Source organism: Doryrhamphus excisus, linkage group LG20 (genome assembly GCF_037039965.1).
Source record: "Doryrhamphus excisus strain RoL-2023G ecotype Guam linkage group LG20, RoL_Dexc_Guam_v1.1, whole genome shotgun sequence".
In the NCBI taxonomy this organism is placed as follows: Eukaryota; Metazoa; Chordata; class Actinopteri; order Syngnathiformes; family Syngnathidae; genus Doryrhamphus; species Doryrhamphus excisus.
This window is the reverse complement of record NC_136376.1, coordinates 10,709,206-10,736,590: the sequence shown is the minus strand read 5'-3', so window position 1 is coordinate 10,736,590 and position 27,385 is coordinate 10,709,206. Positions and strand designations below refer to the sequence as shown.

Here is a 27,385-nt window from a genome sequence, read left to right as displayed (position 1 = left end):
ATCACCCATATAATCCATCACCCACAACTAGACTTTAGAACATGCAGTATCAGTTTTGCTGATGGCGTTTTGTGTCAAATCAGCATGAGTTGTTTGGCTGATGTACACCGACTAGGGGACTGAAGTGAACTATTTGTTTGTTAGTGAGAGCTTCACTACTCCCGACATGGTTTGTGTCTATACTTGATCATAGAGCAGCATCATCTAGCCAGAATGTCCTGATATGCTTAAGTGCAGCAATCTGGTGTCTAAAAACCTGCAATTGAACATACACACACTTGTAAACATTTGCGGTGCAAGCCAAATCCGTGTACCACAGGCTATTTTTTTTGTCTTCCACGTGTCTTGATCCCAGAAACCAAGGCAGAAAAGCACTTATGCAACCAACAATATGATTCCGACATTTGTATTGTAATGCTCAGCATTAGATACAACTGAAGTGTATGGCTCAAAGGCTGCAATAAAGGCAACACAGCGACTCATTCTCTCCACCTCATTAACGCAGTTATGTTGGGTTCCAATTACTTCCTCCGAGAGAGAAATCACCCAGCTCCGCAATGTATCGATCCTACTGCTTGTGTAATCAAAGCCTCACCGAGCCTGTTCTTCAAAACCTCCATAAGTCTGTTGTTACCCAAAAACCAATTACCACCACATCAATGAGCGGTTGGCGTGTTTCTTGCATCAAGATGAAAGATGACACACGATGACCCTGATCCAACAGAAGCACTTCATCCATTCCGAGTCTGAGTTATGTTGGCAGTTTGTAAAATGACCCCTTGCATATGTGTCCTCTATAAATACTGTCATATTTCATGCATTGGAACAAACAAGCCATTGCTGAAGCAATCATGAATATTAGAATATTGGCAGCCTTTAGCTTTAAATTTGACATGGATGGATTCATAAGTGTGATTTACGTGAAGATTTGCATTTTACAGTGTGAAATCTAGAGAGAGCCCTTATGTATTGGTATCAATGTTGCTTGTAGTGGCTAGAAGCATGGCATGCTCTCCTGGTTTTTCAGACAGTTAAGCATCTTGACACGGCTTGGATTGTCTAAAGCCTGTTTTACACTGTATGTTTCATACACATTCCAAAAACATGCATGTTAAACATGTTAGGTTAATTGGTGACTCCAAATTGTCCATAGGTATGAATGTGAGTGTAAATGAATGTTTGTCTATATGTGCCCTGTGATTGGCTGGTGGCCATTCCAGGATGTACCCCGCCTTCTGCCCAAAGTTAGCTGGGATAGGCTCCAGCATACCCCTACGACCCTAATGAGAGGATAAGCAGTGTAGAAAATAGATGAATGCCTATGTTGGTATTGCATTATGAGCTATACAGCCATATATCATTTTTGATTGTTTTTTTCCATCAGTGTTTCCCATACATTCATTCATTTGTGACAGCCTGCCACAAATGAATTTGGACTACGCTACCTGTTCGCTGTTGCTAATTGATACAGTACTCATATGGTCTGTCAGAGAATAAGACGACGTAGCAGGAGGGATCAGTATGTGACTTAGCGACACCGTCCTTACATTTAGCGACTACTCTGCTCTATCTTCACAACTAGTGAAGAGACTAAAACGGAGAGGCTCTCAATCAACTTAGTGCGTGTATGTTCAAGTTAAAGAACACATGCAATTGTATTGTATTCCAATGTAGCTGGAAAATGTTATTCATTCAGGTACTGCTTTTGCTTCTAATAGGATACAATTGTTCAAAAAACGCCAAAGTGCAAAATCTTAATGCTTGCCAAAAAAATATTAGAGCGAAAACTAAGATATACACGTATAAAAATTGCACGTTTTCTAACAGATTCATGACATGAAAGCACATACTACTCTTATCGATCAGCCAGGGATGCTCAGGGCCTCTCCCCCATCCGAAACCATGACAAATGACAAAAAGAGGTGACAGAAGAAAGTTCATTTGTAGTTCTGGACATATTTGTTATGCTTTTTGTGTGTTTTTTTTTTATAATTTCGTCTCCAGTGTTCTCTGACAGCCTCCATTACAATTACATGCCGTTGCCTCAAGGCCAAGTATGCAAATTAGACGATGATGCCATTACACCACCACAAATGGACTGCAGCCCTGTGGGAAACACTGCTCATGATTGACCTTTTTTAAAATTCTGAGACAGCCAAAATTGTACAGTGTAGAACAGGCTTAAATGAACAAGTCATGTGATGCACGTCGGTGCTACCTATAAAGTCCATGTCACGACCAGATGCATGTTTTGTTGGTCATGCGATTTTTTTGTTTGTGTTTGTGGAGAATGTAATTATGGTGACCCTGAAGGTCAAAGGGGGTCTCGTCAAGCATGGAGGACATACAAAATATCTGAACATGCATTGGCCGCACCAATTACGTATGTGGGGGGCATGTCTGACGCACGACACTCAAGTCCGCAGGAGCCCGTATGACCAGTTGTTACCTGGACTTAAGGTAGCCTGCAGCTACTGGGTTGTGATTATGTGCGGATGACAACCATATTCTTAACACACTACACATTTGCATGATGAATCATGTGTACATGATGTGTATTTGGCACAAAAAGGTGTGGTAGGGTCGGAGGGGGAAGGTAATGTCAGGTGTGTGACAGCAACGACAACCTTTTTTTTGATTGAGGAAACGTTATCCAAGACAATGATGCATGATGTTGGGGGAGGTAGATGGGTTTTAAGACAACACACAGCTAGGCTGCTTGGAAATGAGCGTTGAATCATCAAAAGGGCATCGGGTGGCTGTGGGGTCGCCAGGTGGAGATGAAGTGGAGTACAAGTGAAGCGTTGCAAGATGATCAAACAGGAAAGTTCACCAGCACAGTACCCAATAATCAACCTCCCTGCACACCAAAAAAAAAAAAAAAACACAAGTAAGTTAGTCTATTGACCCATTAGCTGCAAATGGACATGATGTATACGTAAATGTACATATCCATGACCCTTTAAGTCTCTTAATGTTGAGATTGTGTTACAGTTTGTCTCTCAGTGTTAGCTATCATGGTCTTTTTTTGTTTTGTTTTTTGCTCAAGTCCTCCTGTGCTTAGGGTTCGGAGTCTATGATTATCATAGGCTGATTGGATTTCTAGAAAGATAAAAAGACAAAAGGTGAGCAGGTGTCAGCCATTTTTCTCTTCTTGTGAAACATCCTGAGCACATCCTATACAGGACATTTTGGATGAATAGAATAAATCCACCACAGATCCATCTTGAAAAAAAAAAAAGTCCCTCCGTCAGCAATGGATCTGAAAAATAAATTCTGCTCCTTTCAGCCATGTGAGGAGAAGATGGGCCTGCTGATGTTGCTGTTGGTGGTCATGGCAGACAGCTCCCACCTGGAGAGAGCAAGAGATGGAATAAAAAGCTAAATCCGGGTCAAATGATGAATACTGAATAAACTTTTACATTCAATTTGGTAATGTCATGAAATTTGATTTTTTTTAATTCTAATTGATACATTTGATTCTAGTGAGTGTGTCAGCATTCAATTAAGTAATTGCGTGAGTTTAATTATGAGGATGAAGGGAAGGCTGTGATGTAACATGAGAACCAGGAGCAGAGGCTGACAACAGGGTCTAGTGCTGACCTGATGACAGGTCAGAGGTTGAGCTCCTGATTGTTATCACTGGCTTTGGTTTCAACACTCACTCCCTGTCAATTGCTTTGTTCGTTTTTTGGAGTGCCGTGTGTGTTGAAGAGGGGAGATTGGCACCAAAGCAGAGGATGCCACTGAGGGGCAAAGGGAGTTACCCAGACTTTTGTGACCTCACGGAGAAGAAAAAAACTTTACGAGTTAGGAACAATTTCAAACAAGCCCAAAATGGAGCTTGTGCAAGGTGGTAATGATGATGCAGAAACGAGAGGCAGACTACTGTCATGTTACACACTGTAAAAGTTTAGTTTATTAGTAAATATAGTTATGTAATGTTCCAAAGTACAGTTTGATGAGGTCACACTCATCAAACGCTGATATCATTATTTTCAGAAAAAACACGAGACGATCTGGTATCTCATTTAAATAAATATATATCTTATATTATACATAAAATGTCAGCAAGGATGTGTAAATTTCAAAGAAATGTTAAACAAAGCAATTATACCTCTTGTCCTTGTTGACTTCACATTAATTGCTCTCATCCAGATGTGCTTTGAGGAAATATATGAAAGTATTGTATAACCGTAGCCTTTAATTACATAGCATTAATAACTTTATTGTTCCAAATTATGTCAACTTTGCTGTCTGTTTTAATCTATTTGTTCTGCAACTCAACTTAACTTCAAAGACTGTGACAGTGCCAAACAACATTAAACGTATGAAATAAATGAGGCATAATGAGTGTCATTATCTGGGAAGAATAGTAAATGGTGGCAACACAGATAACAAAATACCTCAATTCAGTGAGGAAATAGCAGAAATGTTTGTTTGACCTGATATCATGCGGGAGGCCCGACTGCTCCAGACTGTATTGAATTACAGCTATTTTGCATAATGTCTTCAAATTAGGACCTGGAAAAGAAGAGAGGATGAATCACAGGATGATGACAAAAGCAAAACATTTTTCAGAACTGAGGCCATGTCAGGTTTTCAAATCAGCAAATAAACGTGGTTAGATGTGTGACAAAGCAGTTTCTTATCTACTGTATCTATCCATGCAGCCAGTCATCTTTCTGTGATTTACTGAAAGATGCAAACTATTTAAAACCTTTGAAAACAGAGACCATATTATATGTTGAAATAATCGGAAAAGTGATAAATAGCGCCAAACAGACCATATTACACGTTGAAATAATCTGAAAAAGTGGAAAATTGCACCAAATCACCATGAAACAAAATGAATCACCTGCTGTGACGCACAGTTACAGTAAATCACAACATTATTTATATCCTGGCCAAGTCAATTTGCATGAAAATGAAACAAGAAAAGAATCTTGAATGTAAAAGCCTTACGAGAAAATGGGAAAACAACTAACAAAAAAACCTAATAACTCTATGTTTACAATGAACAGCAATGAGCTGTCTTATGTTGACAACTTGCTATTCTTTACTGAAATGTTATTTGTATCAAAAAAGGGTAATGAATTTTAAGGAAAGAAAAATCAGTGAAGGAAGTGGACTTAAGTATCTGCACTGGAGGTCATCATAGTACATCATACATTACTTTATCACATAGTCCCTTGGCATTTGAGCCGATGTCATGTCACTTCCACCATATGGTCATGACAAAAAGCACACGTGAAGTGCACGTGCCCGTGCATGCCATGCGGGATTCCACTTGGCACTACCAGGCCTGCAAGGTCCATGTGTCATGCCACCTACTCAACAACTGCTAGCACACGTCATCACAGGCTACCCTGAAGCAAGCCCAGCACATTAAGTGAGGAAATAGGTGTTCGTCTAAGGACAAATTTGCATTTTTTTTTTTTGTAACCATCACCTAACTCTATTCGCAACTACACAGTCCCAAAAGGTGTTTTTCATGTCAACCATCACTTTAAAATCCTCCAGGAATGACAGAAATACTCACTGAAATCTAAGACGTAAAGGTCTGAATGATCCATGAGGTTGAATTCATCGCCCATTCCTTGCTCAGGACAGGGACTGAAAGAAGAACAGACAAGGATTTATAGTGATCAGCATCAAGTAAAAGACAACTTCCTATCTTCATGAGCGTGACATAATACTGCATTAAGTCATGCTCATGAAACATTCACATTACCCAACAATTTATTACCATATTTTATCATGAAGGTTAAAGTCAGGCATAGATGATTAAAAAAAAAAATATTCAAAAGTAAGCTGGTCGCACATCGTTTGGCTATCCTTATCATGACCAGTGTGATTTAAGCCCACAGGAAATAGAACAGTGCAGTAAGGCCGGCTGGCCTATGCAGATAGCCTCGCAGACATGTGCTGCTGTTTACATATCACTGAACATCTGTTTCCTGCCATGGCACGACATACTCACATATACACACACACACACACACACACCTGCAACAAACAAGGTGCCCACAGTCAAAACAAATTCAGATTTTCTTTACGTGGTTAATTCCTGAAACCTTACCTTTTGACGAAAAAAATTAAAATGCAATGACACTGGGACACTACAATAAAACGCAATTGACGAACTGGCACAGTTAAGTCAAGCCTCAATAAAAAGAAATGGACGGCGATGATATGATTTTAATATTGACAAACAGCTGGATTGAATGTTGGTTATAATTTATTAATCTTTCACCACAGCAGGTAATGTTTAATTTGGCTTAATTTTTGTACCTGGACATCTCCAGTGGCTGGTGTGCAGTTGTATGTTTGCAAACCTCACTCTCTAACACCTTAAGAGTCGTTATGGATGTTGAGTTGATTTTTGGCTCGATGGCCAGCGCTCTGGCAGAATACAGAGCTGACCCCGCAGGTTACACTGAGAGTTCAAAACATTAAAAGGCAGGTGTGTGTATATTTACACCAACGGGGCTATTATCACCATAACATTAAAGTTTTAATTGAGCATTTTAATGTAATTTTAACACAAAGTGGGGAAATAGGCTAAATTAAAATCTGGAGAAGCTCAGGCATGCTTTGGGACACATTAGGTGGGATCGGTGCATCCCTACTTGGGAGCTGATTAAATCATTCCAGGATGCCCCCACCCTCCTGCTCATCAATCTCTATTTCTCTTTCCCGTTGTTTCCTCCATCAAGTCTCCCTTTCGCTGCGTGTTCAGGATGTTGTAAGGGGTTTACGTTGCTAATCTTTCCTAAACAAACACGGTTGGGGCTTAAAGCAGCCAGGAGAGGTGCAGAGCACGAGCACAGTCGTCCCAGAGGGCCAGCTGTGGAAGTCATTACGTTCCCTGGCCCCCCAGGAGGCGATTCGCCCAGGCTTATAAGGAGCCTTCAACCGAATACTTTCATCTACCCAAGTCCCATCACCACAAGGAGTGTAGACTCTTATCTCTAATTCTCGCACTTTATACAGGGTACTTGCAAGACCATCATTGGGGGGAATTCAAATACGAAAGCTTAACTGATATCCCAACCTATAAAATGAAACATTTACCGTGGTGCATGATAGAGTTGTGGGACTCTTGGTATCCTACCTCATGCCTCTCACTTGGCACTGAATGATTATGGGCTTTGATTAAATTAATGAGAAGACTGCCCCTATCATTGATGACATGAGAGGGGGATACAACATTAACCATGCCGAGGATGAAGAGTTGCATAAATCAGGCGTCACCAACCACCAGCCCGTGGCCTGGTACCAGTCAGGCACCGGCAGGTTACTCTGCAGGCCACTCTATTGTCACACAGAAGCATTATAAACACTGAAAAATCCCCTCCTGACCAAAACAGGTTGAAATGGCGATAAACACCGGTGAACATTGGCTGAATCTCCTCTTACAGAAATGGAAGCTAGCAAGGGTTAGCTTGTGTGTCTGCGACTCAGGCTCATATATTTTCACCATGTTGTGTTTTACGGTTTTAATGTAAGGAAAGCTTTACAGTGCCCCATGTTCTGAGTGGGGAAAAAAATATAAGAAGCACGTTAATTTTTTTAACCTAGTTCGTCTTAGCTGTAAATACATTCTCCACGCGGAACACACTTCCATGACCATCTAACAAAAATGTCTGCATAAACAAAAAGAGAGTGTGGTAAAAAATTTATATATCTTACATATGCAATTGAAATTGCATGGGTGAATACATCTTCCTTAATCACAAGCACAGGCATTGCAGTTTGTTGAAGATTTTGTGGCAATGCGTACAAAGGCTGACATCCCATTGGAAAAGTTAGCCAGTTTGTTAGCAATAAGTAAATGCGCTTCACAATTTGCTGCAACACAGACTCATATTTTCCCCATTCTTCTTTCACCTTACCATTATTCCCAAATGCTGATTCTGGGTTTGAATGCATAAAAATAGCAAAGTTAATTCAACCTAACACACTGGCTGTTACCCATCAAAATACATGATCATTACCACTCTTGGAAAAGAAACTCCCATACCTATGGTGAGTCTGTATTCATTTTGTGCTCTTAATTTGATGTTGTTGGAAGCTACAGTACTTTTCTGAGACTGTACTGCGAGTCTCAGAAAAGTACTGTAGCTGTATGTAATGCACAGTATGTAATGCACAGTATGTAATGCACACTGCTTTTGATGTAAAGACTGGAAGTGTGTTATTGGTATGCATAAATAACATTTCATTAGAATTACAGGTATCCCCAACCAGTAGTTAGAGGAAGAAAACAAGGTTACCGTGACCCATTCATCACCAGTCCAATTTGTCACCTTACTATTTTTCAACCATCACCCAAGGCTGTTTAATGTTACCAGACGTTTGGCTTGATTCTTTGTTGGAAAAACCCCATAAAGAGAGCGGAGGATTTCCTTATCTTCCGTGCGTGGGAATGACACAAACACCAACATACTGCCATCATCCCACAAGAAATGAAAAGTTCCTCCACTATCTAGAGAGTACAATTCAGCGTGGTAGCTGTCAACAACTCACACTAGGAGAGAGCCTAAGCCTTGGATGCTGATGCGTGAAAAGGTAGAGATAAGAGGAGCAGCAAGAGAAGTGACAACTGTATTGCTGGGACACAGCTTTCTCGCATACTCATGGATAATATTAGCCTGGGTGTGAAATCCAGCAGCAAATTAATGTTTTATTGCCGTTTGTAAAACAGAAAGGGATCAAGCAGGGGAAGGAAAAGAGGGGTTGTTGGATGAGGGAAGGTCACAGTGTTCGACTTTATGTGGCGTCCTGGTGTTTGATGGTTCACTTTGTTACTCGATCAGCAAAGTATCACAATGTGTGAAAGTGGTCCCCACCCTCCAAAGTAATGGCGGTTCCCAGTCTAAAAGAAGCCAGAGTGATGCTGCTCCCCCACTAAAAAAAACAGTGGTTGCTATTTCAAACAACACTCAATGAGGGTGTCTAATCACCCAATTGCCGCCCCCTCAAACAATGCACTCGCACTAGCTACTCCATATCATTATCTTTGAAACAAGACCTCCAAACCAGTAGACACTCGACTACTGTCCTAAAATGAATGAACACCGCAGATCCTGGGAACACTCCACTTATGACGTTTCTGAGATAGCAAACTAAGCGGCACCAGCAAAATAAATTACATTGTTAAGGAAATAAAAATGAAACTTTTTTTTAATCTAATGTTTGAAAGTAAAAATGTGGATGCCAATTGAAGTGATTTCAGTGATTTCATTGGCCATATCCTCATTCTTGGAGTGATACCATCTGCATCCTCTTCCTTTCGCTACATCCTATTGAACTTTGGTCCTTCAGAAGCATCAACCACACAGGAACTTATCAAACACTACAACTTCCTGCAGAACACCTTATCAGGGTTTCCAGACACGTATCAAATGATTTCAGAGAAGTCCCAATGTATTAAAATTAGCTCACAGGAAGAGCCAAGAGCTGAAAGTTAAAACCATAGGAGACACTGTCTTAAACTGGGCAATCAGCCCCGTTCCCACAAAATGGCCAGGAACTTAGCTAGCTATAGTTCTTTGTTCGTTTCTTTCGACTTTTTTCCTGATCCCAAACTAAAAGGTTTCTGTGGCCCATTGTATTTGGCGTATGCACAAACATGGGTTGGCTCTTCCAAAATGGCCGCAAACTTCAGTTGCCTGTGATACAAATATGCATAGTTTGAGGGTAGAGTTCCTGTGATGGACAAGGGGTACCACACAGTGCAAAATATACCCCATTTAAGACTGATTCAGAGTCAGCTGGATGATCACAGACGTATATACGTATATATGTATGTCTACAGGTGAAATGAACGATTGGCCACTGGTCGTAGGACGATTGGTTGAATTGCTGCTGGATTTGAAATTTGGTCATCAGTCATTTTAAAACAAAGCTTTTCCCTGCACGGTACCCATCCTTAATGAATGAGTATGAAGGTTGTGTCTTTGTATGTCCGTTTCAATTGTGAGCTGTGACTTTGCATCGAGTATGGTAAGTTTAAAAACATTTGTGTCACTTGGGTATAACCAGATTTATAATAAACCTAGAATGTGGACAGAAGGACTTGTGCCTTTCATTGCTGGGACAGTAATTCGGATTCTCAATATAACATTTAAGCATGACAATGTGCAACTGAGTCCAGGCTTGTTATATTGTTCACCATTGTAAAAGCCCTAGTAATATTTACTGTGACATGATATGTCTATGAATCGTTATACAATGCATTAATTAAGGTATTAAAACCTTGTAACACACCCTATTTGTTATCACTGATTCGTAGATTTTTTTCTGCCTTAAGCTCTGCTGTCTCGTCTAGTCTTACCAACATATCTGTGCCCCCTCCTGTGTGGTGGCTGAAAGGTGGATTAAGACCTGTAGGCCCACGATGAGAGTGAGACACTACCTACCATTGGCTACCAAAGATACCCGTCTTTAGACTAGACGTCAGTTGCTAATCAAACTTACTTCTCAAATTCCAATCCTTATCAACAAAATGTACGTTGCCTCGGAACTAAAGGGCACACAGAGCCTCTTTTGCATTCACATTAATCGGGATAAATTGTCTTTTTATCAGGGTGTATAGTCATAAACCTGGGGCCTATGAAAACGAGGAAGGAAGACATTAATTTATATTTGGGACCTTGAACACATCTGGTTACTGTGAAGGTGGTGGGTGAGATGGAATATTACAGTTTGAAAAATTGCTGCCACACTCTTTAGCTATAATTCTTAAAACGAGTGTCAAGGCCAGCTGACGGAGGACACGAAAAGAAGATAACACTGAATATTGTAAAGCAGTAGGGCTGTTCTTTTCACGGTTAATCACTATGAACAATGAAATATTTCCCTCTTGAAGATTAGAAATTTCATCTTCTAGCAAAGTAAAGCAATCAGTGAATTCTTATATTGCAATAGTTGTCCGAGTTGTAAACACTCCTATTTTACAAGTCAGTTTACTTGAACGACATTACAAAGTGACACCTACGTCTGTTGTTTATTTGAGCTGCTGTGTAGCACTCACCCCATGACACCGAAACATATACAGGCTGTTAGTGGGTTAAGGAGGGTTAAGATGGAGATGAAATACTATCATGGTCGTGGCTTTGAAGAGTAAATCACTGAGTTGCTATGCTGCCCAAAAGGTCTCGAGCTGCGCGTGCGAGATGCCCCAAATCCATCCCAGGTCACCTTCACTGTTTGACAGGGTTTATCTCGGACATATGAAACACACACACACAAGCAGACAGACAATTAATAAAAGGAAACGTCTGTGGCCTGCCCTTTGACACTGAGCAAATGACAACGTGTATAACTAAAGTGTTGATAATCGTGTTCACATGGAGCCAATTGTCTCGGGAGCCTCTATTGAACAGCAAGTGCAGCTGTAATGGCTGGTTATTCGATGTAATGGCTGCGCTTTGACAATCATTTAACAGTTCGATTTCAAAATAAGTCCTTGGTTAATGTAATACCTTGCAAAAAACAAAAAAAAGCAACGGTTCAACGGTAAACTCTGAGTCAGTTCCACGTAGTGTTTAGTCTAACATTTGAACTATCATGTTCAATGGTGATAAGCTACACTTTAGCCAGCTGGACTATCAAAACAGCAGCCCTTTCAGCCATTGATAAGGTGCTAAATGGCATTATAGGTGATATCGAGGCACCAGGCTTTTGACCTCCTGATCAGCTAACAAGAAGAAAAGACGCTGAAGAAAATCTCTGCCTCAGCAAATTGCTGTTTTTAAATCTCTAGTAAAATTCCACCCATATTAAATATCATGGTGAGATTTTGGTGGAATAAACAAGAGATTTTGGGCAGGGATGTTTTGGCTACCAGTGAGATTACCTGCTTTGTAGGCTCCCTCAAGCTCGAGAGTCTTAAGCAATCCAAGCGTAGTGGTGGTCCAACAACTTCAATTTTCAATGTAAAATCAATGTTGCATGGAGTTCAAACTACATCGAACACAATAATACTACAACACTATGGGCTCCTTCCATGCATTGAAAAGATCTATTGGGAAAAACACCATTCATCAACATACTACCTCAAAGATCTTAAAATAAGTGTCGGATCTTGTACTTCCAACTAAATACAGGCAGTGAAAAATGGACTAAACTTGAAGGAATGACTGTAAGAAGACTTTGTGATGAATCATAATATAAATAGACTTCATTATGACCAAAAAGTCAAAGGACCAGCACGAGATTCTCCCTCATAGATTCCAAGCTGTCTGCTCTCAGCATGCCAATCTGTCATGTCCTTGTTCATGTTACGCCCCTCTGAGGATGCCCTACTCGCAGCCCAAAATAATTTGTGTTTTAGCGCACCTCAAGATTGTTGTGACAAACAACAACTTTAACACACTATAAAATCAGTTCATTCAATCCCTCCAAGGTATAGAATATTGGTTGTTTTACTTTGTTGCTAATTGCTTGCGTAGGTGAAGGTCGGTGCAGGTGGAGTTGGTCATGCACGGGTCATCCTTCGTGGGGCAACGAGCAGGTCTCAGTAAATGAGTGTAGCAGAGGCGCTGAGGGCATATCAAATTGCATCCGTGAGAAAGAATGCTCCCTAAGGTCATAAATCAGCGATGGGGCAGAATTTCGCGCCTCTCTTATACTCAGCAGGCTTGTTTACACTGACGTAAGTGGCACTCAATATTGACTGCCACTAATGTCTGGCCAGTCAGTTTCCTCATAGAGAAAATGCACATTTAGCCTATTATATTTTGTACATCCCGTGTTTAAAGCACACAAAGTACAGCTGCTCCAAACTCGGTAAACAGCCATAATCGAAGTAAGCATAATTCAATCATACAACAGCCGATTTGTTTTTATTAATTGCAATCTATAGAGTCGCTCTATTGTGCATTTAGTTATAAGCACAGACCTCTGATCTCAACAGTGAAACCCATTTGCAAACAGGGGAATTGGGGAGTTGAAGAGTTTTATTGTACTTCACTTAAGTAATAAATTATGCCCACACAAATCTTGCACTGGGGATAAATATCAACAGAGGGGTTCTGTTTAAGATCAGTTTGAAAGGACAACCAACACAGGAAAACAAAATGTGAGCCATAAATTTGAACACAATTTCCTTGGGCAGACCAACTAAATGAGGAGACCCACAAAAACCACAAGCAAGGTGTCCAGCAAATAATTCATGGTGGCCTGTGCATGCATTCGTCAGCTGCATGCAGACAGATACCAATAACTTTTTAGGCCTGTTAACTGACCTCATGTTGTTAGGTCATGAAAAATAAACACAGAGTCATAGCTGCTTTTAAACACAATGCTGAAGTAGTTGCACATATTGTAAAACACACCAACTCAATCAGAGATCTTTGTATTAGTGTGTATGTTAATATAATACCAAATATGACATTACATTCAATGCTAACCGTTAAAGCGAGTAATAGGACAAAGACAACAATTGAGAGACCAAGAAGCCACTTAGTGTGTGTTTGTGTGTCTTAGGACGTATGTGCTTGTGCTTATGGGAGTTCCTGTGCGTAAGTAGCTTAAGTGCGCTCATGTAAATAACAAAACATGCAATGCCAGTCAGACGTTGTGTGGTCAGCTTGTTTAGTAACTGCAAGGATCACACTAATTCATACAGTAACAGGAAACAACAGCTTCCTTTGGGTAGACTTAAAATAAAATAGAAGTGGACTGAGACAACAGGAGGGGCGGGTGATGCAACGATGACAACCTTGGAAAAGTGACATGAATTATTCTTAAGCAAATGTATACCTATACACTAGGGGTGTCCCAAGACACCCAACGAGACAAAGCGATGCACAAGATTGTGTCTGGTCAAACTTTTTTAACTGATTCATATAATGCTGGTGCGTTTTGAAATGTTTCTTGTCCCACAAAGTAACACTGAACGGCATTATTGTCAACATTTTTTGAGACCAAATAAACCACAAATGTTATGATAATTCTGTAATATATCATAAAAATGCACGTCATCTTTCACTGTGCAAAGTTGTGATAGCCATATTTTCTTATTTGTGTTGACAGGCTCACCTTGCTCGTTATTAATATTCATCGCGTAACATCGCGTTATAATGTTGCTAGATCAAGTTACACAAGATCATGTGACACACCTAGATATACTATATAAAGTAAATATATAATGTTCATTACACTGGCTGTATTGAAAAGCCTGGCAACCTCTGTGAATGTCCCTGATTTGAAAACAACACATTCCCCTTTACCGCTTTGACCAGGATGTTGGTAATATTATGGTGTTTGATCTCTTTCTCCGCTCTGCTGAACACACTCTACCATTGAGAGGATTTCAATGACACTCACTAATTTTCCCAACCTGAGACCTATGAGCACTCAACAGGAAATCATGACTCCTTGAAATCCACCATGGGCTAATCCTGGGGACGTGAGAAAAAAAAACGTGCTCAACTGTTTTGAACACAAATTGCCAGGCATGTTAAATTTAAAAGCTGCAAAAACACATGGTGCGTTCTTTCTACTAAAAAGACTTGAAATGAGAATTTGTTTTTCGGTAATTACTAATTTATTCACTTCACAACTCTTGCCACTCGTCACTCATTATTAAATGTTGAGCATTTTACTAACTTCAACATGACAATAGTGGTCAACCTCAACCAAACCCAGCCCTATATATTTCTAGAAAAATTGTGTTAAAATATATTTGGGGTGCTCCAATCGATTGGCCACCCGTCAGTATCGGACGATTTCCGGATAATCTAAAGTATTACAGCTCTTCAGGTGGTTGGTAATGATTTTATGTGTGTTTAAATGACTCATCTGCTTTGCTTCATATGATTGTGGTGCTCCTGAGACGCACAGAAAGAAATTGTCATTGGGGTAGAATACGTTAAGAAAATAGAAACTGTCTGCTATGTAGTGAATTATTTTTAATAGCTGGTTTGCATGTCATTGATATCTAAATTGCTGTATATGGATATATAATATGTATGTATAATTCCAGGCTTACGTACCAAGTGTCACCTTCCAGAGCAATCTGGAATTATTAAACAGTTATGTTTAATTGTACCCATATACTTCAACAAGTATGACTTATTTCAGTTTCTGTAGCTTTAATTTGTATCCTTGTTTGGTTGGTCATTTTCATGACCAACCAAGAGTAGACTGTCATCACAAACTGAATTGGAACCAGGTTTATATAACAATTTACTGTCGATGGAGAACATCAAAAATTAAAAAATTATTTAATTAAAAAAATGTAGGCTATGTTGACTCTTAAAGTCCAAGTGGTACAATAAGTAGCCTTATGATACAGCTGCAATATAGTAGATGGACGGGTATGATTACGAGAAATCAGGTCTGATGGACATTAAGGCATGTAGACGTGGGGCTGAGAGGACTCTTATCCACAACGTCCCGATCTTCCCTATCAGGTTTTCCCAGTGGGGTTGTGGCTGATAACTCTGCCTCATTGATAACAGTAGCCTGGGCCCTGGCTAAGCTGGGCAATCTTAATGCCGTTAGCTACCTCATTACTCCAATGGCTACTGGCCTATCCAAAGCCCAGCGGCATCTTAGCAGGTACCAGTTATCATTACTGCCTTATGACCACCAATGTAATCATCCCAGACTACCGTCTACAGGAGCCAGACCACCACTTTGCATGTACAAGAATGAGCACAGTCATGAATGTTCAAGTAAGACACTTTTTTTTCTTCTCATGGTGAAGAAATTAAAAGGAAAAGTGTGCTTTTTAAAAATTTATTTTGCCCATCATCTTTATGTGAGACCTGAACAATTATGCATTTCTAGCTACTAGCTGGTTCACGACTAGCTTCACCACACTTGTCTGCAGCACATCAGCACCACATTCACAACGCCACTACTGAAGAAAGTTCTGGTAATGTTTTAAGGACCAAAATACAGCAAAAAGATGTAAGTATTACATGTCATTATGTTTGTACCTGTTACTACAAATAGCATGTATACAAAACTATAAAACCTTGTTCGAGGTTTTTTGATAGCGGTCTTTGTCGGTGGCATAGGTGTGTCCCATTACATGCAGTTGTGAGCCGTCTCTTTCTATCTGGTGGTATATCTTTAGAATGCACAGGAAAGAGAAAGACATGTGTTCGCGTCTCACATAAGGATTGTGGATGACTCCGAAAAAGTGCAGTTATCCTTAATGAGTTTATAGGGCAACTTAAAAATAACAATCACAGGCTCTACTGCCAGAAGGGCTTAAAAGCTACCAAAATCAATAGTACGAAATAATTTGAATCTAACAAAACGTTGTACAGTAAAAGTTGCAGGAAGAATGTGTGTGACAGCTAATATTCACCAAATATTTGTGTGCACTGTATGAATGCATGAATGAATGTATGAAATTAGAAATTCTCGAACTGTTCAAATGAATGAATTAGAATTGACAAATGATTAAAATGTTAATATGACAGCACTAAAATACGTATATATTAATTCTAAAACTATATACACCGCGAGTATACAATACATCAAAGCATTATTAGTTATGACAATGCCACAACAGCAAATGTTTTGTATCCAATTCATTTTTAATTTAGAATAGGCATTTCACCTGGTTCCTCCAAAGAGGATGATTCGATCTCCAACCATGCAGCAGCATTGTCGTCTCCGGGGACATGGGCCTTTCCCCTTGGGTTCCACTTTCTTCCAAGAAAAGGCTTCTGTACGGTATAAACACATGACAAATTTAATTACTTAATTACATAATTTTGCAAGGTAAAATCTTACCTTCCAAAATGTACACATTAATTATATTTTGTCCATATTTTCTCCTGACATCTGAATTACTGTCTTTTGATAGTGTGACAAATCTACAACTGCTGCTTCAAAATATTGATGAATGTTGCCACTAGGTATTATTACGTTGCAATTTCTGAATTTATCTAGGTGTCTGGAGATGACAACCTGTGAACAAGCGTATCGAGAGTCAACCCTTTGAATTTGCAGACCGAGCCACAGCAATCTTGAGTGAGCACACACAGTGCTGTTTACATCTTATCGCAGAATCAAATGGGAACATGTTATAAAGAAGGCTTCAGGCATGTCCTCTTGTTGTTATAGAATTTTTTGAAGCAACAATCATGTTTCCTTCTGTTAAAAAGTGATAGGCTACCCATCTGTCTATGGAGTACAGCAATACATCAATCACACATTAGATCTGGCAACAGGCTTGCAAGCATTTCTGTACCCTGCATAGGAAGAACATGGAAAAATAGCCATTTGGGTATCAATCTATTGATCATGGTTAACTGCTTTGACACCAGACAGTGATATGTGAATTACTGCCAAGTAGGATTCCTTATTCATAAAGCATATATTTTCATTGAGCATAAAAAAACGGTCTACAATCTTGAAATTTTTGGGATTTTTTTATATTTAAAGCCCTCTAGACCAGGGGTCGGGAACCTTTTGGCTACGAGAGCCATGAAGGCCAGATATTTTAAAATGTGTATCTGTGAGAGCCATATACATTTTTTTAAACATTGAATGCAATAAAATGTGTGCATTTTTATGTAAGACCAACAGTTTTAGATATAATGAGCTCTAATTGTGTAGACCAGGCACACTACCGCACGCCAATGGGGTGTGGCCAGCACACTTTCGTGAGCAGCGCAGTGCCTAATAATAAATCAAATACTTGTTGCCATTAATACAACTTCTGCTGCTGCATAATTTTGCACCATACTCAGTATATTTGGTACTCCGATTTCCCCCAACATTAAAAAAAAAACTAGGTTAATTGCCGACTCCAAATTGTTCATAGGTATGAATATGAGTGGTTGTATGTCTATATGTGCCCTGTGATTGGATGGCGACCAGTCCAGGGTGTAGCTTGCCTGTGGGCCGAAGACAGCTGAGATAGGCTCCAGCATGCCCACCCACCCCAGTGAGGATAAGCGGTATAGAAAATAAATGGATGGATGAATGTTTTTTCTCAAAATGTCTATTTTTGAGTGTACAATGCTTTTTAGTTGCCCATATTAACATTGAGGACAATAGTGGTTTTGAGGCATTATGAGTAAATTGAAACATGTCCAAAAAGATATCAAGTTGAGTATTTAATGAAATGTCTGAAGTGAATTATCTTTATATTCCATATTTTAAAATGACCACTTGCCTTAACTAAATTACCAGAAAACATTTCTACCCATTTACACAAAAAGTGTCTGTACTGCTGAGATAAATCCTGGAGAAGAGACTGCATTGAGAGATACAACTCGGGGAAAAAATAAAATAAAATAATTAGTTTACTGCATAAAATAGCTTAACATAAACTGTGGCTTTATCACAGTTAAGACGTGTCTGGAATTCATTCAATTACCTTCAGTTAATTCATCCTCCTGCTTACAGCAGGACCCGTATCTAACCTATATTTCAACACAAACCTTAATATTTCATTAATGTAAGCTGCTCTGTGGCAGGGTGACAATGTTGATGCTCTATTTTTCTATATCAGAATGCTGCGATTGGCTGGCGACCAGTCCCGCCTCCCGCCCAAAGTCAGCTGGGATAGGCTCCAGCAAACCCTCGCAACCCTAATGAGGACAAGCAGCATAGAAAATGGATGGAAAGATGTAATGTCTTCAAAAGGCACACTGCCAACAACATCATTGCATCTCTATTGCAACACTTAGATAAGAGGGATTCGAAGTTTGGTGCTGCCATCTAGTGGAAGAAATTTGAATGTAATCCCACTTTAATTTCCTGTAATTCCCGCAAAATGTTGTTGCTTGCACTAAAAAGCATTTATAGTTGGTTGTTCTACCGTTCGCCCATCAGTTTATGCAGTACAATATCGTAAAATGCCCACAGTGTCTTGCTTACAACTATGAAAATGAAAAGTAGGTCAACATAAGTCTGCAGTGGCACCTTTTGGAAATGATACCTGCAAGATGAGCCACAATTCTAATTTTCAAAATTTTAAATAAATGCAATAACATTATATAAAAAATAAAAACACCTTACCTGGACTGAATTTCCAGAGATCGTTGAAGTGCTGGTCCAAATGAGCATTATATCCTCCAAATATGTACAACTCTCCCTTGTAGGAAACTGCACATGTATGAGAACAAAAGAGGGTCATCATTTAACTGTTTGCATGTGATGACCAATAAAAATGGCAGAATAGCATGTCAAAATATGAAAGCCATTGAAATTTCCTGGGCTTTATGTCCTTACAGGCTGAATGACTCCTGCGTCCCTCAGGCAAAGGTTGTGTTAATGGAGTGCTCAGCCAGCAGTTAGTCTGTGTGTCAAAAACTTCTATCTTGTTGCAGTAGATCTCATTGTTGGAGTGGAACGGACCAAAACGGTCTCCTCGCCCTCCAAATACAAACATCTTTGTGCCGATGATGGTTGCTGAGTGGAAGTCCCGCCAGCTTGCTGGAATACCCTGGAAGGGAGAAAAAAAAAAAAAAAACTTCAGACGAAATACATTAATAGCCTGATTATCAATTAGCTTTCACAACTTTCAACATCCAGCATCAGTGGTATTTGAACAACTCCTTCATTACCAATCACAAGCAAATACTGCCATCTAGTGGACTCGGTTCACAAGACAAACACCAAAGGTAGAATGTCAAATATTTGGAGCAGTTGAAATGTTGAAATCTGTGTGACTCAAGAAACCTTGGTGAAATTTTTTGGGTGAAATCTAAACAAAAATGTCAGGTGGTAGTTCAATCTTCAAACACTACTTAACTACATGAATGACAATACCACTTCATAGCGATTATACAATTTGAATTCATCAAAAATAACTCATTTTCACCACATTGTGGATTTCTTTTGCTTGAAATCAGCCCACGCAATGGCTGAGACATTCCAAATGCTGATCAACGAGGATGTTATTGCACAGGGGCTTCACGGACTGGACACAAAGGTAAAAGGTCAGTCTATATGGTGTGGTTTATTGTTAGAAAGAGGTCTGGGAGAGAGTCCAGTAATAAGCAGGCCAATGCTTTTTGAGTGACCTTCTATTGTGATCCACCACCAGGGAACAATAGCTATGCTCTTTGCATCTTTATGATCTGGCATTAGACATGTTAAAATTATTACTTCAAGTTCATTTTTTTTTCATACATTCATTTGATTGTGACGGCGCGGTCCAATTTTGCACCACCTATTAAGAATTCTCCATGACTCCTGTTTTGAAACCTTTTACTTTGAAACTGTTACTTCCGCTTCTGGTTTATGTGTAAGTGGTTGTGTTGTTGCAATCGCTTTCTCTAATCTACTGGTGCAGAAGTCATTGCAGATGAGATAAGAAATATATTTGAAGTATTAATAGATTCTGTTAAGTGTGTGTATGTGTGGTTGATGCTCTGATACCATCTTTGGAATGACAGCTGTGTTTATTTAGAAAATAGCATTGGAGTTAAATGATATAACTGAAGCTATGATATATGTACGTATGCTGAAGACTACAATTTAATTTTTTGTCATTTGCGATTTAGAAGTGTTAAATAAAAATAAAATGTTTGTTGATACTCACTCTGGCATTAATTAAAGACCAAATCATGGTGGTGGTGTCCAGCTTGTGGATGTCATTGGAAAAGCAGTCAGCCTACACAGCAGCAAAGAAAATTAATTAAATGCCTGAATGTTCCCCAGTGCCATATCAACAGGGAAAACAATGGCAAAGACTCACCAGCTGCTCATACCCTCCAAATATATACATCGCCTTCCACAGAACGCAGGCAGAGTGGCCATCTCTTGCCCCTGGAACTGTCCCAGAAATTTTGGGTGTGAACCATCTGTGCGTATCTATAATGAGGAAAGAGCTGACATTAATTGTGGCCACTTTATGTCAAACCTCTGGTAACAAGTGAGCAGACACTGATAACAGATTACACACTTCATTATGGACAGCTAAGATGTGCCGAGCCTGCCAAAATGTCTGGAAATATTCCAACAACAAGGACAATTTGTGGGAGTAAACAAATTGGCATGCAAAACGGTAACTGACCTTCATCTACGTTTAAGAAAGGACGTCAAGATTGTCACCCATGACTGATGGTTAATTCTCAATTTAATTTTGGATTTGAAGCTTCGGGCTGGACAAATGACACGCTGGTATACAAGGTCAAAATCATCGGTCAAATACAAGTATTCGGTACACTGCTGATTTTGTAAGTTTACCCGGCTAAAGAGATACAAACAGTCCAGAATTGTTATTGTAGGTTTACTGCTATAGGCTGCTGTTATAAACTGAGATCCTGCAGTGCCCGCAAGTTCCCCTTGCAGCCAATGAACACCTGAATGACTCACACAAGGTTTGGGCTTAGGATGGCATGGGATTCGGTCAGATAAGACTAGAAGTAAGCTATTTGGCATCAACTTATCAACTTGACTGGACACGTTTGGATGCAGATAAAGGTAGACATTCTGCTGTTTTGGGGCTGTTTGCCCCCCCAGCCATTATTTTTTTTTTTACATTCTGTTTCTCTCTGTTGCATTAAACCTACAATGAAAATGGTGGACTGATTATGAAAATTGTGCACTGCTTATATCTTTGTAAGGTGGAAGTTTACAAGATCAGCAGGGGGCCAAATATCTTTGTTCCCCATTGTTAACAGGATGAGCATCATTACTAAAATATCATACCCCACTTTTGATGGAGGGATGGAAGTTGTAAACATATTCTTAGGTGTTCAGCGAGTGTGCGTCTACTTACTGACATCAAAAGCATACAGCACATTGCAGGCCCCCTCTGTGTCATTGCGTCCCCCCCACAAGAAAATGGTGTCATCCAGGAGTACTGCTGTGTGACCGTAGCGCATATAGGGCACTTCACGAGCACGCTCATGTCCCACAGGCCTCACTGGGGGTAATTTCATCCAGCGTAGGGACACTAGGATACATAACAGTGTAACAATTATTTATTTATCAACAACCAGTATACAGAATGAATGGATGCATAATTTATATTTGTTTTACATATTAAAGTTTATACTTTTCTTATATGACAAGACTGTAATAGATCAAACTAAAATGTACACTTTCATCAGTATTTCTGTTTCTTTTATAGTTTCAAGAACCCACAACTACTTACTTATTGAATTTGTTTATGACTAGGGTAAAAAGTTTTAAAAATGAATTAAAAACCAAAACACTGCAAGCACAGCTGTAAAACTAACATCAAAAGCGAGATGCACAGTGCCTGGGGACCTGATAAAATATTGAAACAATAGCAAAGTGATCATCTATTTGAAGATCTGCATCCATGGCACAGCTCTAAAGCACTAAAGTACTCCAGGAAGGCCACACATTCACACAAACGATATAAATGTAGGTACACTGAGAGAAATGGAAGATGTATTATGCAAGTGTTGTGGCTCTACTTTTACACGATAAATGGCAAGAGAAAAGCAACCGACTTACAAGTATGGAAAGCAGAGAAATTACCTTGAACTGACACCTTATTGAACCAAATAAAAGTCTAAAAAAACAAGGTCTTCAGTCAAAGGCTTACGGGTGGATGGAAGAAAATGTTGAAATCCTTGAAATTGCCACACATGTGACAGAACTACAATGAGCGGCCATGTTTACTTTCACAAACACACAGCACAGTGTATGTTGTGTTTTATGCGCATGTGCGTCACTTCCCAAACACAGTGGGTTCACATTACACACATATACAAGTCACTTTGTTTTTGGTCATGTGAATGACTATATAAAATGATCTCATTATTTTTTTCATCTGAATTGTGCATCATACCTTGCAGTGTGAATGTAGACAGAGTTGTCTTATATTCGGGTCATTATAGTAATTAATTAAGTTTTTTACTAAATCTTATTTTTACTGGGTTGGGAGAATCTCTTTCTGAATGTTCTAAACTCCTATTTCAAAAAATATTGCAGAGGTCTGCAACCCATGAGCATTAAAGATTTAGTAGCAATGTATGCAGAGGATGACATCCCATTAGAAAAGTTAGCGAGTTTGGTACCAATAAGTAAATGTGCTTTATAATTTGAGACAAGTGTATGTCATTATATGGCTTAAGGTGTGTAGCTTTTATAGACTCAGCTGAATTTAAATGTTATATTGTTTTGAATCATCAAATCATAATACACGGCAAAAAAATTGTGATATATGCTGGGGTCCATATCGCCCAACCCTATTTCTAATTTACAGTATGCCATTATCTCTAACCATTTTCAAGCTACAACCTTTTGAAATAGTAAGTCAAAACTGGACAAAAAAAAACTCTGGCGCCTGAGGTGTTGAGACTTAAAGTGCAAAAAAATAAAAAAAAAGTGAAACCAATGGAATGTATGGATATCAGTTTCAACATACCTGTGTTGAAAACATGCACATCAATCTGACGTAATGTCTCGTAATCCTCCCCGGAGCAGTATCCCCCGAAGGTGTACACCTTGTGCCCCACAGCCACAGCAGCATGGTTGACTCTCCGTGGCCCTCCTTCAAGGTGCACCGACCAACGCAACATTCCACTCAGCAGCACCTCTGTGACTGTGAGTCCTTAGACCATCACTTTGTCACCTGTTTGGACCCCATCAAGCCAACCACCACCAGCAAAACCTGTGACCACAAAAAGATGAGTGAAATAATACACTCAGGGCAGCAGTAGGGTTAAATGAGAAAGGCGAATGCAGGTCATGGTGGAGAACTGGTCGTTGTCGTCCTGGACTTGGAGGTGCTTAGCTCTGTTGACAAGCTCACAAGCCCCTGTATTATCTTAGTGGTGTATTTTAAGATGTGATTAAACCGACACCTACCACTCCTCTTTCTGTCTGCTCACTGATACCCCCCCCCCCCCCCCCGGAAATGTTTCACATGTTTCATTTTGCTTACATTTAAGTCGTATACTGTATTGACTCCATTGCACAGTATAATGATATAGAATTCATTGTATTGGCAAATAAACAATACCACCTGAACTTTAAATTATTTCATTGTCATGCAAAATGTGGAAAAATATGAGTAAATCAAACTAACACAATGCTAATTTAACAGATTAATGCTGACCTTATACACCAAGGGTCAGCCACATTTGAGCAAAACATTTGCCCTTCCTGATCTTATTTCATTGACCCACTTTCTTATTGACCTCCAACCTATGTTTGCTCTTAAAAATAAATCCCTAAGAGACCCTGTGAGAGATTTCACATAGACATATCTATTTCAAGCCCACATTTCTCAACACGACTTGGCAATATCAAACAATCTGATGTATTCAAGTACTCCTTTTACTATGCCATATTGTTCTTCAATGTGTTTAGTATATCTTGATGCAAGGCAAGTCACTACGAGTAGGCAATCAGCATGTATATTTGCAGCGTGTTTTCTAAGTACAACCTTAGGGGTGAGGTTTACCGAGTAGAGGGCATACTCTTCCCCTTCTCAATGCACAGACCAAAGTGTATACAAAAAGTAGCTAGAGTTTATATAGGAATATAGATAGATATCGCCAACTCATGCTAATTTAGATGTGGTACTGAGCAGTTACTCCTGCAACCTTCTTACAGCCTCACACTCTAGCTAAATCCGCGTTAGCTTTTAAAAGGAGTCGGTTTTATGTCACGTCTCTGTGGGACAACGCCCGCATGGGGTTTCACATCACACCCTCAACTTTATCAGAACCATTTTCGGTAGACTTGCAATTTTAGCACACTGGAACTGAACAGTGTTGCCCAGTATGCTATGCTAAAGCTAATCTGGCGATACCTTATTTAGCGTCAGCGAAATGCCTGAGCCGGATAGGAAATGACACGGGATAAAACAACGGTATGTCATTTTTAAAACTGGGCAACTTGGTTAGTGGAAAGCTATCGGCAATTAATGAACAATTAGTAGTAGAGTATAGCTACCTTGGAGCAGAGTCGGAGGTGGTTCAGTACTGATGTTTTCAGACACTGGCAGCGACCTCGTGACGTGTCGGCTGGAGGGCGATCCACATTTCTATAGTTACGATAACAAAGATGATGTCGGTGCTGCACCGATATAAGTGTGTAAGTTATCCGAATACCTGTTTTTAGGTGCGATGTTCATATTGTTGCACTATTGATATTTTTATATATGGTCATACTGTTACAAAATGTGGGATAGTGTTACATTGAACAATGGCTATACAGCAAAATTGTGCATGTCAACTCTTCACAATTAAGTCGATTATATGTTTTTTGTTTGCCTAAAATGTTCGCCATGTTTTGTGTTCTGTTTATAATATAATATAATTCAACAAAGAAATAAAAAAAAGTCACAATATCATTCAATCAGTTGTTGAAGTAATGCATCGCTATAGGCAATAGTTGAGCTGTACAGTACTTGGTATCCAATCGACACCAAAATATGCAGTATCGCCCACCACTAGTCTCGCGTAACGAGAGAGCGCCCCCTATCGACGGTGTCAACCTGAAGGAAGTTCTGCCACATTCCTATGAGCGTCACGGCAAGCCCCCAACGTGCAATACCGGTGTCGTACCTGTCTAACGTGTTGGTTTCGTCAAGAGAGGAATACTTTTGATTTGCTTGTTACTTAGTTAGTTGAGTATACTATTTATAATTTTAAATATAATAGTGTAATAGTATATAATAGCGAACTGAGACATTGCCGAGAATTAAGCTGTTAAGCGGTGATACACAGCTATAAGAAAAACATACAAATAAAATGAAACATGTAAAATACAGCAAAACATTGGCACATTCCATAACACGGTGTATTATAAATAAATAAGTAAATACATTAAGTGATTACAAAAGGAGGCAACTCAGCTCAGCTTAGACTGAAGTTCAATAACGTCAATGCAAAAAAAACAGAATTACAAAAGCAGTGTTAGGTAGATTAGTGACAGTCATGGTCTATGTCAGGGAATTGGTCATAAGTGCAAAAATTCAAATGAAGTGAAAAGGCTGTCTCTCGTTTGCATCAGTAGATGGCGCCCTCCAATTTATCATTCAATAGCAGAATGACAGTGGCTCAAAAATACGTAGTATGTAGCTGTAATATATTGTTACACTAGTTAGTATTGAACATACTGTACATATAACAGGAACAGAAAAGCTAGTTGGATCATATCTTACTGTTGGACATTTCACTTGGAGCTATATCCATTTGCAGCATCATGCCTGGAGCTGTCAGTCAACAAGTCAATTAAGCATGACTTTATTTAAGAGTGGTCTCATGGGGGGTTGTTTTCCTCTAAGTAACAGTTGGACAGTCTTTGGAGAAGTTTCATGTTCATATAGAGTATGTACTTAAACATACTGGCTTTAGCGTTTGTTGCATTTCATCCCATTCCATAGCTCTGTTATTATTTCAAATGTTGCTTTATTTCTTGGACTAATGTATTGTACTTCTTTAATTTAATTCACTCTGCTTTTGTGCACTTGCATCATACTCTCAATCATATTTATTTATTTAACAACCCAATACAATACACTCATATGTGACTTTACTCATCTGTATACACCAGTCATTATTTGCACTATGACCCATTTATCATTGCACTAAAATTAATATATCTGCAATATGTCTGCTCCTGCATATGCTCCTGTGCAATACTATGTGTATATTTTGGATATCTTGTATATATCTTGTATATACCTTGTTAAATTGTCTTTTTTACTCTACTTTTTTACTACTTTTCTTCTACTTTTTTTTTTTTTAACTTGACTACTGCACTGAAAGGAGAAGCTCTCCAATCGCGTTGTACATCTTGTATAATGACAATAAAGGCCATTCCATTCCATTCCATTTTGGCTAAGACATATACAGTAAAGTCTCGTTGTATCGATATTGTCGGGAGTCGGAAAAAATATCGATATAACCAGACTGTCGATATATCCGATCCTGCGCCGAACTGCATTAAAAGTGGGCAATAATGCACTCGACATTGTTCTATGCACACGAGAGAAACCACGAACGCCAGCATGTACATATGAAAAACAGTGATTATTGCAAGCGATAAAAAGATACCTGAATACAACACAATTAAATACATGTATTTGTACGCTTGTGTCTTCGTTGGAATAGGTGTGTATGCTATGTCAGTTGGTTCTTCTGTTGCAGGCATGTGTTTGGCCAGCTATGTGGGGCGGGTGGAGCATGACCTGTGAACCAGGAAGTGCGGGAATCGGTGTGTGTGCTGTGCTCTGGTGGTGGAAGTGTGAAAAATAAAGTTGACTGGAAGCAGCCGTTCGCCGTGTTCTTTTTTGGTATTGAAATCCTTAAGCAAAGATTGATTTAAGCTGCTTTTGTATCGATATAAGCAGACCAAATTGGCTGGCGGGAGATGAAAAGGGCATCGTAGTAACCGGATTATCATAATAACCGGGTATCGTACTAACGGAACTAATTATATCATAAAAGACTAGAAATTT

The 27,385-nt window shown here is 39.4% G+C and overlaps 1 protein-coding gene across 2 annotated transcripts; it reads right to left on the bottom strand.

Annotated features, from left to right (window-relative positions):
* Positions 1-304: 304 nt before the first annotated feature.
* Positions 305-24,953, bottom strand: klhdc3 (kelch domain containing 3). 2 transcript variants are annotated; one of them, XM_078787207.1, is made up of 11 exons: positions 24,874-24,953; positions 23,339-23,584; positions 21,716-21,892; positions 20,690-20,805; positions 20,534-20,605; positions 19,219-19,432; positions 19,006-19,092; positions 16,592-16,700; positions 5,543-5,616; positions 4,407-4,524; positions 305-3,352 (listed from the first exon to the last, which is right to left on the bottom strand). In XM_078787207.1, exons 2-11 carry the CDS (start codon positions 23,490-23,492, stop codon positions 3,286-3,288), a joined length of 1,188 nt encoding a protein of 395 aa, XP_078643333.1. In that variant the 5' UTR covers positions 23,493-23,584; positions 24,874-24,953; the 3' UTR covers positions 305-3,285. The 2 variants fall into 2 exon arrangements, with proteins under 2 accessions (XP_078643333.1, XP_057914145.1); XM_058058162.2 differs by having other exon boundaries at positions 4,446-4,524.
* Positions 24,954-27,385: the final 2,432 nt, after the last annotated feature.

Coding starts and splice junctions, on each gene's coding strand:
- klhdc3 (XM_078787207.1), bottom strand. CDS start 23,492: ATGTTGCGTTGGTCGGTGCACCTTGAAGGAGGGCCACGGAGAGTCAAC. Junction 21,893..23,338: donor TGTGCATGTTTTCAACACAG/GTATGTTGAAAC, acceptor TATGTATCCTAG/TGTCCCTACGCTGGATGAAA. Junction 20,606..20,689: donor TTGGAGGGTATGAGCAGCTG/GTGAGTCTTTGC, acceptor GCTGCTGTGTAG/GCTGACTGCTTTTCCAATGA.